Source organism: Silene latifolia, chromosome 4 (genome assembly GCF_048544455.1).
Source record: "Silene latifolia isolate original U9 population chromosome 4, ASM4854445v1, whole genome shotgun sequence".
NCBI classification, from domain to species: domain Eukaryota; kingdom Viridiplantae; phylum Streptophyta; class Magnoliopsida; order Caryophyllales; family Caryophyllaceae; genus Silene; species Silene latifolia.
In genome coordinates this window covers 71,327,064-71,342,432 of record NC_133529.1, presented here as the reverse complement: position 1 = coordinate 71,342,432, position 15,369 = coordinate 71,327,064, and the positions used below count along the sequence as shown (strand labels likewise).

At 37.7% G+C, this 15,369-nt stretch overlaps 1 protein-coding gene across 1 annotated transcript; it reads right to left on the bottom strand.

Annotated features, from left to right (window-relative positions):
* Positions 1-11,826: 11,826 nt before the first annotated feature.
* On the bottom strand, positions 11,827-15,135 carry LOC141651639 (uncharacterized). Its single transcript, XM_074459339.1, has 4 exons — positions 14,044-15,135; positions 13,069-13,928; positions 12,217-12,739; positions 11,827-12,117 (listed from the first exon to the last, which is right to left on the bottom strand). The coding sequence occupies exons 1-4, from the start codon at positions 15,133-15,135 to the stop codon at positions 11,827-11,829; spliced, it is 2,766 nt and encodes a 921-aa protein (XP_074315440.1).
* Between the last annotated feature and the right edge of the window lie 234 nt (positions 15,136-15,369).

Genomic DNA, 15,369 nt, shown 5'->3' with positions numbered 1-15,369 from the left:
AATATTATGCGCGGGTATTTGTGAATGTCATTCACAACGGTGTTATTTTTATTAACCGTTGTGAAAGGTATTCACAACGGTTTTTTTAGTAACCGTTTTTATTACGAACTCCTAATGTTTTGAAAAATTAAATTTGTTTCATGCCATTCAAAAACCTCGCATATGTCAAGACACCATATACCAAAGACTGGATAAATCACAAATTGGGTTCATCAGAACTCAATAAATTCAATTCAACCACAACAGCAGCTGCATCATATATATATATATATATATATACTTACAAGGAGTTGAATTTACATGAACTAATCATTCCCTAACTTCAACAAAAAATTTACTAATAAGTTGATCTAAACTCTGAGTATCATGCATTTCTAATATATTCTAAGACGTAGTTACCCCACATGTCTCTTACCTCGTCTATATCTACACTTGAGTACTGCTTAATCTGTTGTGACGGGTTGATTGCATACTGCGGAAAAAACAAAGAGAAGACATTATGGTATATATAGCAGCAAGCAAGACAACATTAGCAACATCATGGTATATATAGCAGCAAGCAAGACAACATTAGCTCTAATTTAAAAAAAAGTAATAAACACATGTTTAAATTATTACTAACCTTTTCTGGAATAACGAGATATCTTCGCCTAATAATCTCCAACATGAACCGACAAGCGTAGTATCCACATTGTATGCTATCTGGCTAGCGAGGGGCCTATTATTACATAAAAAAAACAGACGAGAGAAGGCTCACATCAGAATCTTGAACTTTAGGTATTGTATTAGTATTAAACACAGATTTTGCACTTAATGTTATTGTATTTGAGCACGTACCCCTGTTATCATAATAAAATCAGGGCCAACATCAGAATCTTTCGTGGGTTGATCCTGCTCGTTTGCTCTTTTCTTCTTAAAGGCCCTTTTTTTAAAAAATAAAAAAGGAGGCAGAAACTAATTTTTTTTAGGGGCAAAAATATGAAAGAGCTTTTTTTTATAAATAAAAAATGAAAATGTTATTATAAATAAATCAGTATTATAAACTTACATATTAATCAAGTGCTTAAAAGTCTCGCTTGGTTGATGATGTAAAGAGTCCAACCAGAAAACTTTATTCCTTGTCGGCATGATGGCTGCTAGCACCCAATGAGTCCTACATCAAGAGACATCATCATTATTAACAAGTACATATATTAGTTATGAAAATGCAATTGTAGGGGGAAACGTAATATAATCTACCCGTTGTTCGAACGAGAAATCCGGAATAAATAAAGATAAAACATAGGGGCACAGGAATCCGTATTGATCAGATGGAATATTCTTCTCGGGGATCACTCTCAATTTCAATATCCTACATTATTACGGTATTAATTCCGGTATTTAAAACACTATCTAGTAGTCAGAATATTAGACTATGAAATTATTTATTAAGAAACTTACTTCATCCAAACAAATATGTGTGCTATATCAATCTGGTCTAGGCCAGCCCATACGGCTAGCAGATCCCATGATATAAGCGCTTGGCGCTCAGCCCCTAGAATATCCTCCTCGAGCGGAATAACTATCAATTGCTCGGTGGCTATGCGATGGCCAGCCTCCTCATGCAGTCTCATCATCGTCACCGTTCTTACTTTTTGCATGTAATCCTTCCCTTTATATTGTGTGGAGTTTAAACTCCTAACTTTCGTGTCCGGAAAGAATGAGTCTTTGATTTTGTGCTACTACCACCAGCCTACACATGTAGTAGATAATTAAAATAAAAAAAAATCCAAAGGTAACATATCCTAGTTGGAGTAATAAAAATAAAAGCGTACTTAATTAAATACCTCGTCAACTGCTCTTTCAATGATGAGGTAGTAGTAGCAGTAAGACTGGTGGGGACTTAGGCTTATCAGTCTTTTTTGTCCCCTACACAAAATTACCATGCTTTTTATAAATACAGACAAAATATAAATAAAGGGAGCGAGGTTAATTTTTAAAAAAATGTAGAAGTTAATTAAATACCTCATCAAGTTGTTGTCTCGACGAGGTCGTTGGCATGTCTGTGGACTTAGGCTTATCCGCCAAAGCCGTCTTTTTTGTTCCCTACAAAAAAAAAATAACATATAAAAACATTCAACAATTAAAAATGTAACATATATATAAAGGTATTTCTTCTAACCCCAATCGCTTTCCGCGAGGCGGCGGAGATATCTTCGCCAAGTAGATGTGAGTTTCGAGGCCATTGGATGAAACTTCCAAGCGCATCTCCCGAATGGTAATGTCGTCACGAATCGGGACAGCGGTTGAAAGTTTTCATGGCCTGGAAAGACTGAAGTTATCTCTACTATTCTATGATTCGGCAAAAGTTTTTCGCCATGAACTACGATTTCCCGCTGCAGATTTGGTTTCTATAAGACCCCGCCAACACGCACATGTGGCTTTTCGGTTTTAGGGTCGCAAGAATAATCGGCCTCTTGTTTAAGGCCTGAAGAATATACACATACATTATTATATCTTTGCAAAAACGCTTGAAATTCAAAGATTTTGCAAAACGCTTTGTCTCGGCCGATTTTTGCACAAACTTCAACATTCATATAAATTTAACTAATTAAACACTTCATGCATACCTTACGAAAACAGGAACCGACTTGAAGGGGATATATCTTTATTTTCCATCAGCCGTCTTCTCAAGTTGCATCTCCTTTTCAGACCCATTATTTACCTAATAAAATTAACCAACTCAATGGCACCATGTCAGAAGTTATAGCATTAGAGCTGGCAGTGAACACACCCCCTGATCTTACCCAAAAAAAAACAAAAGAAAAATAAGGAAGTATTAGGTACCTGATCGGCTTTAGTTGTTACAACTTCAGAAGCATTATTAGGTACCTGATCTTTCTGAATCTCGTTGACCGATACTTCCTTCTCATGTATTGCCAAGGTAGTAGCGGCCTCTTGACCAATCTGTTGTACCTTATTATTACCCCTTTAGAAATGACATCCTCCATCATCTTCACTTCTTCTTCGGAAAGCTTACCTCCGACATTCACTTTAGTAGTACGGATGCCATTAATCAAGTCGCTTGCCAAGAATGTAATGTGTCGGCAATTTTTATCCCAACAATAACATGTGAATTGAACTTAAATGAAAATAATAGAATAAATGTTACCATGTCGGCCTTCTCGGACTTAGTCTTCCTTTTCTTCTTTATCCGGGCGCTTTTCCCATAATATTTCGTTACTCCAACCTGTAACGGGACGCCCCTCAAACGACCTGGATGTTCGGGTCGGCCGATCGCTCTAGCAAGAACGTCATTACGACCACTGGGAGTGAATTTCCCTTCTTCTACCTCTTTCAATACGTTGTCCTATAATATATTAAATAAACTTCAAATTATATTTGTGACTAAAATAATAAAGTTAGTAATGAACTCGTCTTAATAAAATAATGTTTACTATGTTGGCCAAAACTTCCTCATCATATTTGTCACGCGACGACCGGGATCCTTTAGGCGTGTGCCCTTCTTTATAAGTTACATGCCGATCCACCTCTTTCACTCCCTTTGCCACCTACACATTAACATGGTAACATTTATACACGTAAATGTGTATCAATGCAAGTCCAAGTGTGATTAAAAAAATAAAGTCTCACAGGGGAATAATGCATGCTACTTACGAGGTCTTCTTCTATCTTTCTGTAACCGCCTCGAGAACCATAGAATTTCCCCTTCTTGCATGAAATGTTAGCACGATTTCTTCTGCTAACGGCCTTCAAATAATTATATAAAAGCGCAAGTAGATGAGATAATAAAAAGATTATATAAAGGACTCATTAATTAAAAAAATGATAGGTAAATCGTTAAAAGGCGAGGATATTTAACCTGAAACTTCTCAATAGTTCTCATCTTTTTGAAAAGATCCCATTGTTCCTGCTTGATGGTGGGACACTTGTTTTCCGGTGGGCTCTTACGCATCTCCCCCGTTGCCTTGTCCACATACAACCAATCCCTAGCAACGCCACACCTCCACCGCCCGTGTGGACATCCGCGGCCTTATGCATTAAATACTCATCATGGCTTTTATCGGGTATAATAAAGCCTTCCTTTACACGAGCCAAGTATAACTCCGCCAATTTTGGATTCAAAGTTCTAAAATCATCTAATGGATAGGCACAAACTGTCTTGTGCAAGTACCAATCCAACTGGAGAAAAGACCCGCATTTGGACCAGTAGGGAAACCCATCTCACTCCATGTTATTTGGAACGGCTGTTTAGCGGCTATAGCTGCAAGTACTTTCTGGCACTTCGTAGCACCCCTCTCACCAGGCTTATTATCACCAGGCTTATTATTCTTTTGACTTCTTTTACGTTTTTCACCCATGATAATCCTAAAACCCAAATATGAATGATATAGCTGGAAATGAACAACTTAACAACGTACATGCAGAGTATTATCTAAAACCCTAAACCCTAATAGGAATGAAAATTTAAAACAACAGATTGAGCTTCTAAAATCCTAAACCCTAATAAGAGGAGTGAATTAGATGATGCGGGATGATAAAGATAACAAAGAAGACGAAAAACAAACAAATGCATGAAAAAGAAACAAGATGATCGTCTTAAAACCCTAATGACGAAACACAAAATTAAAGTGAACATACCTGTTGATGATGATGATAAAGAGAACGAGCAGGATGATAAGGAAGGCAACGGAATCGGGCGTCGGAAATCGGGCGACGGCGGCGGCGAGAATGTAAAAAGCGAGAAAGAGAGAAGAATTAACACAGGATACCAACGGTTGAACTAATAATGTTGTGTGTGTTTGTGTATGGCATGCTGTATGGGTTTCTATATTAGTTTTTTATTAAGACAAACTATTGACAACGGGTGCTCAAAGAAGAACCGTTGTTATATGTTAATAACAACTGGTCAATAAAAGTCAACCGTTGTCAAAAGTTTATTACAACGGTTAAAATATACCCGTTGTAATATATTTTCACCAAATTTGCGCCAAAATGAAATATGTCAAAAAAATCATTGACAACGGGTAGAGGTACTACACCCGTTGTTGAAAGTATTAACAACGGGTAATTTAAATATAACCGTTGTTATTGTTGAACCTCTTTTTTTTAAAAAAAAATTACTGTAATTCCATTACAGTCCAAACTTGTAACAATACATACTTAATGTAATGAAAGCACCATATCTTTGCAACATTATTCAAAGAATTTCAACACCAAAGATCCACATCTAATAATAAGATCAAGAAAATAAGACAACACCAAAGATGCATGCATACATACGTGTCCCGATGAACTATCTCGGGATCGGGGACGTTTCTTGGATGTCATAGTTTCTTCGTTAACCCAAATACCTTCACCATGGTCATCACGCATATAGATGCTTTCAGTGTCCTCATGATCAGTGTCAACATCGTCGAAATAAGATACAGTGGTAGACTGATCCATTCCCTCAAAAACGACATCCCGATCATCATCACCATTATCGGATGGACTACTCCTTCTACTCCTTATAGACAAGTACAACGTACCACTTCTTATCCATAGGATCGGTGACATAGAACACTTGTTTAGCTTGGGATGCCATTATGAAAGGATCATCCTTATTATTGCCAACCTTACCCGGATTGACCAACGTAAATCCCATCTTATCCTTTCGGACACAATGGATGTTGTTATCAACCCATTTACATCGAAACAAAGGCATTGTGAAATCAATGTAATCTAGTACCAATATTTCTTGAATAACACCATAATAAAGGCATTTTCCCCAAATAGGCTTTTTATCTTTTGAAGTAGCAAAGTGCATTGCCTCAAATTCAGAACTCACACCACTATTTTGCATTGTGCTCACCTCATCTTGCTCGCGGGTGTAAAAAGTATATCCATTAATGGCAAAACTGTTGTAAAAGGTGACCCTGGCATTTGGACCTAAACCAAGACGTAGTAACCTAGGAGAGATGTCATCACCCGTTTGATCAAGACACTCGTAAGACAATATTCCTAAACCACTCTGGAAACGTCTTCGTATGCTCGTTCGCAATCCACTTCTCGGTCTTGTTTTGGTGATCGTATTTGAGCTCATCTTTGTGTTGTTGAATATAAGGTTGCACCTCATCTTCGTTGTTTAGCACATACATGTGTGCTAAATGCAACATTTCACGTGTCACAATTTTTTCAACCCGGCCCCTAATACCTTTTCCGGTCATCCAGTCACTATAACGATTCTTAGGAACGCCAATCAACTCCTCAGGGGAGAGATGAGTGTAACAATATGAAAGAGCTTCGTCTAAAATAGCGCGTTCAGCAATACAACCTTCCGGACGATACCGATTAGATGTATAGTCCTTGTAGACTTTCATCAATCTTTCGAAAGGATACTGGTACCAAGTACACGGGCCCAAGGTACAAAATCTCCCTAACCAACTGAATGGTCAGATGAATCATGATAGTGAAGAAAGAGGGTGGAAAATACATTTCCAACTGACAAAGAGAGGTTACAACGAGGTCCTGCAATGAATCCGCGTCATCGGGATCGATGACTTTCTCGCATATGGACTGGAAGAAGAGACAGAATCTAGTTATAGCATATCTTACCTTTTCAGGTATAATGGAACGAATAGCCACAGGTAGTAATTGTTGCATCAAAGTTCTTGTACCCACGAGTAGACAATTTAGAGCCGCTCTTCTTCCCATAATCTATCTCAATATGCTTTACTTTCTGATAAACTTCATGCCCACTCAAAATTCTAGGAGGTTGACGAAGTTCTTGTCTTCCATTGAATGCTTTCTGCATCTTGCGATAACAATGGTCATGAGACAAGAACCTTCTATTTCCCATATACACATACTTACGAGAAGACTTCAAGTAGTCAGACTCGATATCCTCCCCACACAATGGACAAGCCTCTTTCCCATGAACTGTGTGCCCAGAAAGGTCGCCATAAGCCGGATAGTCAGTTATTGTACACAATAACATCGCTCTCAAATTGAAAGTTTCGTTCTTATATGCATCAAATACTTCTATCCCACTATCCCACAACAATCGCAAATCATCTAGAAGAGGTTCCAAATATACATCTATATCATTTCCAGGTTGTTTAGGGCCGGAAATTAACAACGACAACATCAAATACTTTCTTTTCATGCACACATATGGAGGTAAGTTATAAATAGCCAACACTACGGCCAAGTACTATGTTGGCTACTCATGTTTCCGTGTGGGTTCATTCCATCGAGTGGACACGCTAGACGTAAGTTTCTAGGTTCATTGCCGAACTCGGGATACTTAGCGTCGAACGATTTCCATTGCTTACCATCTGCCGGGTGTCTTAGCTTTCCATCATTTATTCTTCCTGTTTCATGCCAAGTTAACATTTTTGCATCATCGGGATTCGCATAAATCCTTATGACTCTTGGTATCAATGGAAAATACCACAACACCTTAGCCGGGATCCCTTCCTTATCCTTATAACGCCACTCCAAACATTTAGGGCAATTGGTTAAGTTTTTATATAATTTCCGATACAATATGCAATCATTTGGACATGCATGTATTTTCTCATATTTCATACCCACTCCTCTTATTAGTTTTTTCGCCTCATATGTCTTAACGGGTAGAACATTACCATCGTGAAGCAACTCCTTTATCAAGGCTAAAAACTAGTGAAACACGTGTCACTCACCCCATTTGCCCCCTTGATATTATACAACTTCACCACAGCCGACATTTTTGTGAACTTACAACCAGGATACAGAGGTGCTTCAGACTCACACAACTTCTCATACATGTTGTTAAAGTCATCCCAATTACTAGTGTCATCACCTACATCTTCAAAAGCAATGGACTCATCATCATTCTCTTCATTATCTATAGACCCAACATTCAACTTCTCTACTTCCAACTCTTCCAACTCAAAAAACTCGGCAAACTCAGGATCATCAGTTAGCCTTTCGTGTACCTCAACATCATCTTCTTCAGAGTTATTCTCTTCCTCTAATGATTCCCCATGAAAAATCCAAAGTGTATAGGATCGACTAAATCTCCACTTTTCTAGGTGTATTTTAACGTCCGGAAAAGCCATATAGCTAATATTACCACATCTTTCACAAGGACATGCAATACTAGAAGAACCTTTCAAATTATTCGAAACGAATTCATAAAATTCAGCTAAACCATCCTTGTAGGTGCGGTCACTCATGTTTGCATCAATCATCCAAGTTCGAGTCATTATTCTACATTCGTAATAATAGGCCACTAATTCAGAAAATACAATAATAGGCAAACAAATAAACGAAATTCAGGAAATCAATTAAGCTAAATTATCAACAAATTAGATAATAACCCAAAAAATCCTATATCTAGTTATAAGCGTTGCTAAGAAACATATATATACCTGATTGATAAACACGATGAGGGAGAGAAGACGTGACAACAGTGACGGAGATGAAGACAGAGAGACGATCAAGGAGGAATGGAGGATGATATAGTAGCAGTATTAGCTTGTGTTTGTGTTTGTAGCGTATAGCAGAATAAAACAATATGTTGTTCTTAAGATTTTCATAATATTAATAACAACGGTTATTGAGTCTACAACCGTTGTTAAAACTTTTTAAAAACGGGTTCTAATATAACCGTTGTGATTACTTTTCACTAATTTGGCGCCAAACCATTAACAACGGTTAAAATTTAACCGTTGTTATTAGTTTTTTCATTAACAACGGTTGTTTAAGTATGACCCGTTGTTAAAACCAATAACAACGGTTAACAACACATAACCGTTGTAATTAAGTTTGGTAAAATTCGCGGAATAAATTCTACAACGTGTTTTGATGATTTTCGTGAATAAGCGTTGTTAAAGGGCCGTTGTGGTTGCCTGTATTTGTAGTAGTGAACCAAAGCATGCAAATTTGACACTTTGTCGAGTAACCCATCACCGTTACCTTATTAAGCCTTTAATCTCTAATGGAATCGTCTAACTTGCACGAATCCACTTCCTGGTCAACTAATCCTTCTCCTAGAAATATGGAGGACGAGGAGAACAAGTGATAGGCGTGAAAATCGTTGAAAACCGATATGAAACGAAGATTTTATAGTCGTCTTAAGGTTGAAGGTGAAGTTGTGTAAAAAATTGAAGCTTCAAGTCCTTATAGATCTTGTCTCCTCCGGGGTGAATCGAATGGGGATAGATGTGCTTCATCAAGAACTCTCTTTCTCAAGTCAACGGCGTCGGGAACATATATGCGTCCTCGGTATCGAAGATAACCTCTAGAATCAATCTCACAATCTTCGCAGTTGGTATCAGACCGGTTTACGCAACAGGATACTGAATAGAAGGGATAAGAATCAAGACAACTTGGAAACGGATCGAAATTTTCCCCGACACTTCAAATTGATTAAAAACACTTTGAAAACAACTATGATATGGTCTCACTTGAACTATTATCAAAACGTTTACTCAAACTCAACTTTCCGGAAGAATGAAACTGTGAAATTTTGCAACTATATGACTCCAATTAATGATGAGAAATAGGTTATCAACTTTTAGCATCATTACATCAAGAGTGTATCTAAGGTCAAAACTTTCGGTGTACTATTATCCTTTTAAAATTGAGCGATTTTAAGACAAATTCTCTAATTTAAATGAATAAAACACATTATCGACAAGAATGGAGGAACCATGAGACATCCAAACCAAGAATTCAGCATGAAAATCAAAATCCGGGTATGTTTACTACTTATTTTCGACCTCTTGAGAACCTTTTGTTGGAGTTAGTGTCCTCCACAATAGTGCGTTTACATAATAAATCTCATTAAAGGAATATCATCAGATATTTAATTATTTGATCCTCGTCAGTTGATTAACGTAAATCGATAACGGTTGGCTGACTAGAGTTTGACATTATTGTCGTGAGACGAAGGTGATCAACTGACCCATTTCGGTCACACCTAAAGGAACGAACCCCAATTGACAACTAACTAATTGTATGAGATACAATTTATTTAGTCCCTTGATTTATAGACTAAAAGGTTAGTCGATTATTTTTAGAGAGATTTCGAGTTGCGAACTCGAGGCACGACAGTTATTATTTAATTATGCGATAATTGAATAATAAATTTTGGGAGACGAGTTTTAGTTAATTAATTGTTAATTCACCAAAATTGTACTAATTGATTAATGTGATTAATATTAGTACGTACATAATATGTGTAGCGGTACACGTATATTTACGGAGTGATTTGAGCGAATTAATTATGAAAGTATTTAAACATTAAACGATGTTTAAAATAATATTACACGTATTTGTGCGACAAATATAAGAACCGATATGGACCCGTAAATGGGCAATTGGACCGTGTAAAATAGAGTGTTGTGGATGATTAGGAACATAATCATTTCACCTTACTTTATATTCTTCCATAAGTTATCTTTTGTCATAAAAGATTGGACAAAAATTGCAACAAGTCCATTCCTACACTCCACCCACTCCACCGGTTTTCCCCCTCCATATAGACCAATTTTTGTTCATTTTTTGCATGCTTGCTCACTTCACTTTTGCATGTGAACAAAATTTGGTCTATCTCTCTAAAAAATTATTATACATCATTTTTACTAAGTTGTTAGTAAACTAAAAATAATAACTAAGATTATTAGTATTATTTACATATTATCAAGAGTTTATTTTACAAGTATCTAGTTAATACTTGTAAGATAATTTGTGGGTGTAGTTCTTGGGTGCTACTTGAAGGAGGCTTTCTTTTTGAAGGTTTTTCTAGGAGGATCATCCTTTTGTTTTAAGCTCAAGAACAATCAAGGTAGGAGATCTTGATTGTGCCCATATTACCATAATAATCTATGTAAGGAAATTGTTTTTCCTTAACTTTCATTTTTATGCTTTTATATTTGCATGCATGTTACATAGATCACCAAAATGATAAATTATGAGATAATTTCATTTTTATTAGCGAGTCTAATATGGATCTATGATCTTTCAAGTGGTATCAGAGCTAAGGCTTGTAATTTGCATGTTGATTTTAAGCATATTAATAAATTATGAGATAATTTATAAAAAAAAACTCAAAAATTGTGTTAGAAGAGGTTTTAGCACGAAATTTTTGGGATAAATAAAATTTACACGTATTTGTGCGACAAATATAAGAACCAAAATGGACCCGTAAATGGGTCATTTGGACCGTGTAAATGGTAGTGTGATTGTGTGTTGTTAGACACAATTATTATGCACCAACAAACTCTATTGGGTGCTCTTCCCATTACCCCATTTGTCTAATCTATGCCTAATCCTATTGGGCACATATAACACAACTCAACTCCCTCTCATATTACTCCCTCCATCCGTCCTCTACACTCAACCAACACAACATTTGTGTTGTTTATTTTTTCCACTCAACATTTTTGAGTATTTTTGCATGTGGAATCTCTCTCTCTAAAATAATAAAAATCATTTGACTAAGATTGTTAGTAAACAAAATAATTACTAAGAGTGTTAGTAATATTTACATATTATCAAGGATTAATTTTACAAGTATCTAGTTAATACTTGTGAGATTATTTTGGGTGTTGTTCTTGGGTGCAACTTGAAGGAGACTTTCTTTTTGAAGGTTTTTCAAGGAGGATCATCCAATTCTTTTTAGCTCAAGAACAAATTAGATAGATGATCTAGTTTGTGCCCATATTACCATAAAAATCTATGTAAGGAATTTTTTTTTTTTTTTTTTTTTTGCAAGAAAGGGTACATCCTATTCTTATTCATCCATAAAGGGTAGAAAATAGGAATGGTTTTCTTACAAAAGAGCATCCAAACTATCTAAGCATAAATAGAGCTTAAATGATCAATAACCATGTTGCTATTCTTAACATTCCTAGCTAGCATCTTGACACTAACAAGGAATTGCACCTGCCTGAGCAACCCCTGAACTCCAGATTCCTTACCAGTAAAAATCCGAGTATTGCGTTCCTGCCAAATCATATAGACACAAGCAATGAGACAAAGAAGCGAGCAAACTGGCCACTTTCCAATGCTTACGACTGTTCCTGTGCCTACACCAAAGCAGCTCCTGCCTGAGATTTGCAGTCCTTCCAAAAACACGCATCCAACCTAGAATTTGTCGCCAGAGATCCCCAACAAACGGACAAGCAAAGAATAAATGAGTATGGCTTTCAAGAAATTTCCCTTACATAACACACACCAGTTTACCAAGTAGAGCCCCCTTCTGCATAAATTGTCAACAGTTGGGAGTTTCCCTTGAGCAGCCAAAGCAGTGATGAAACTATGCTTAGGTAGTACATTAGGACTCCAAATAGCCTTAGCCCATCTATTTTTAGGATAGTGAGGTCGAAGAAGGTCATAAGCTTTGCTTACCATGAAGTGGCCATTAGGAGAAACACAAGTTTGAAGGGCCTGTGCAGCAGAATCAGCAGTGCCATAGAGAGTCAGGAGGAGATCTCTTGTGTGCGGATACTTCTCCAACTTTCGAATGACAAGGTTTGAGAGCGGCATTCCGATGGTACCACTCTTCACATTATAAGCATGATTCCAGAGAACCCAAAGAGACTCAGATGAGGTTTGCATTTTCCAAATCCATTTACAAATATTTGCGCTATTCCATGAAAGAATCTCCTTGATGTGGAAACCACCCTCATCCCAGGGACAGCAACATGATTGCCAGCTTTTCATGTAGAGTTTGTGCTTATCCATAGTAGTTTGCCAAAGATAATTTCTACAGAAATGGTTAATCATTTTAATGAGGGCTTTGGGGATTAGTAAGATATTGCACCAGTAATTCTCAAGACCAAATAAGATAGAATTGAGCATTTGCAACCGACCAAAGATAAGAAAGCGGATGAGCGATCCAGTGATTGATAGCATGTTGAACTTTATCAATAAGAGCATTGTACATAGGCATGCTAAGCTTGCTATCATTCAAGGGCAAACCTAGATACCGAAGGGAAGGATCCTTCGAGTAGCCGATGAGCCTTCCTCGATCGTGCTTTAACATCGTTCGACCCCACCAAAATAAATCTCGGTTTGTCGGGGTTGGCCACCAACCCAGAGATAGAGCCAAACAGATCAAGAGTGTGTGCAACAGCTTTGACAGATGGTACATCACCTCGCACAAAAATCATGAGGTCATCAGCGAAGATAAGATGGTTGAGCTTAATCCTAGCACACTTTGGGTGATAAGTAACATAGTGGAGGGAACAAATTGGCCTTAAGTAACGAGAGAGGATTTCCATGCCAAGAACAAACAAGTAAGGAGATAGGGGGTCTCCTTGTCTTAAACCACCAGCTCCTTTAAAGAATCCCACATTGCTGCCATTAATCTTAAGAGTAAACCAGGTACTACTAATGCATCCCATAATCCAGTGCACAAATTGATCAGGGAAATTCAAGCTTTTAAGCATGCTGCTCACAAACTGCCATTGAACAGAATCAAAAGCTTTTTTAATATCAACTTTGATCATAGTTCGAGGGGAGCAAGTGCCATTATTGTAGCCTTTTATTAAAGCTTGAGAAAGCATGATATTTTCAAAAATGTTCCTCTTATCAACAAAAGCTCCTTGTTCAGGCCCAATGAGCTTCTGTAGGAGAGGTTTAAGCCTAGCAACCAGGACTTTGCTTATTGTTTTATAGAGGACAGTGCAACACGCAATAGGCCTGAAGTCCTTGACAGAGGTGACTACATCCTTTTTAGGGATGAGAGTTAAGACAGTTACATTGGCTTGCTTAGCCAATTTACCAGTCTTGAAAAAAGATTGAACAGCCTGGATAAAATCATCACCCACCACAGACCAAGCAGATTTATAAAACCCAGATGAGAATCCATCATAACCAGGGCTTTTCTGGTTACCAATGGAAAAGAGGGCCTTCTTGATTTCAAGTGCAGTGATAGGTAAGCAAAGGGAGGCCTGATCAGCAGGATTTAAACAAGCACCCTTGGCTACAAAAGCTTGGTCAAGACTCAGAATGGGATGCTGAGTCCCTAAAAGATCCCTATAGTAATCCACAAAAGCAAAGATTAACCTCATCCACTCCATGAACAGTGAGTCCATTCTGGTTGCAAATCTGCCCAACTATACTCTGTTGCTTTCTCTTTGCAATCTTAGCAAAGAAATATTTGGAGGAACAGTCATTCATTTTTATTCCATGAATCTTAGCACGCTGATGCAGCATACTCAACTCAGCTTTTTGCAGAGAAGCGTACACCTGAATGAGATGGGCTTCATCGAAGAAGAGTACTATTGGTGAGATCGTACTCGAGCCTGCTGGGCAAGAAGCTAATTTTTGAGCAGCAGCTAAAACTCGCTGAGATAGACCATTATAGTCCTGCTGGTGAAGGAGAGAAAGGTGCTTCCTCACACTAGCCAACTTCTTAAAAAACTTATAGATAGGGGAACCCTTGCACTGAGTAGTCCATCCAGTAGTAACACAGGTTTGATAATGAGGATGTTCAGTCCAACAGTCAAGGAAACTGAATTGCTTCCTAAATTTCTGGTCCTCAAAAACATTGACCAGAATAGGAGAATGATCAGAGAGTCCAGGGAGCAAGACAACAGCATTAGAGTTGGGAAAAGTCTGAAGCCAAAGAGGATTGATCAGGGCTCTGTCCAATCTAGACCAGACTCTTGTACCATCATGATGCTTGTTGGTCCAGGAGAATTCACATCCAGTGGAAGAGAGATCATCAAGATGACAAGTTCTTAAGCAATCATTAAAAGCCATTACCTCAGAGATTTTGGGAGGATTGGGCCCAGTTTTCTCAGAAGCATGCCTAACAATATTAAAATCTCCAGAAATCAGCCAATTACTACTAAGAGTAGAGATCCTAATAAGTTCAGTCCATAGGGATTCTCTACCATGAGCAGTGTTGCAACCATAAACAAAAGAAACATCTAATCTGTGGTTAGTAGCATTGTGGATAATACCACAGTGAATAACCTGAGCATGAGTATCAGTATTGACCATAGTAATAGTGTTGGGATTCCAGAACACCCAAATTCTGCCATTATAATGATTTTGGTAATTAGTTAGGATCCTATAGTTGGGAAATTTTTTGAAAATAGAGTGAGCATTATGCTCTTTAACATGCGTTTCCAAAAGGCCAAAAATATCCATCTTATATCTACCCAGGAGGCTCCTCACCACCTGGTGCTTTAGGGGATCATTAAATCCCCTAATATTCCATGTAGAGAGTTTCATGTGGTGGTGGTGTTCTTATCAGGAGGCTCTGTCTCAGCATCAGTATCCATTATGTCAGCAGCAATTAGTAACACCTCAGTACCATTGGACTCAGGGGAAACTCGTAAAGTGCATTGAACCAATGTGTCAACCTCACTTCTACCAGGTGTG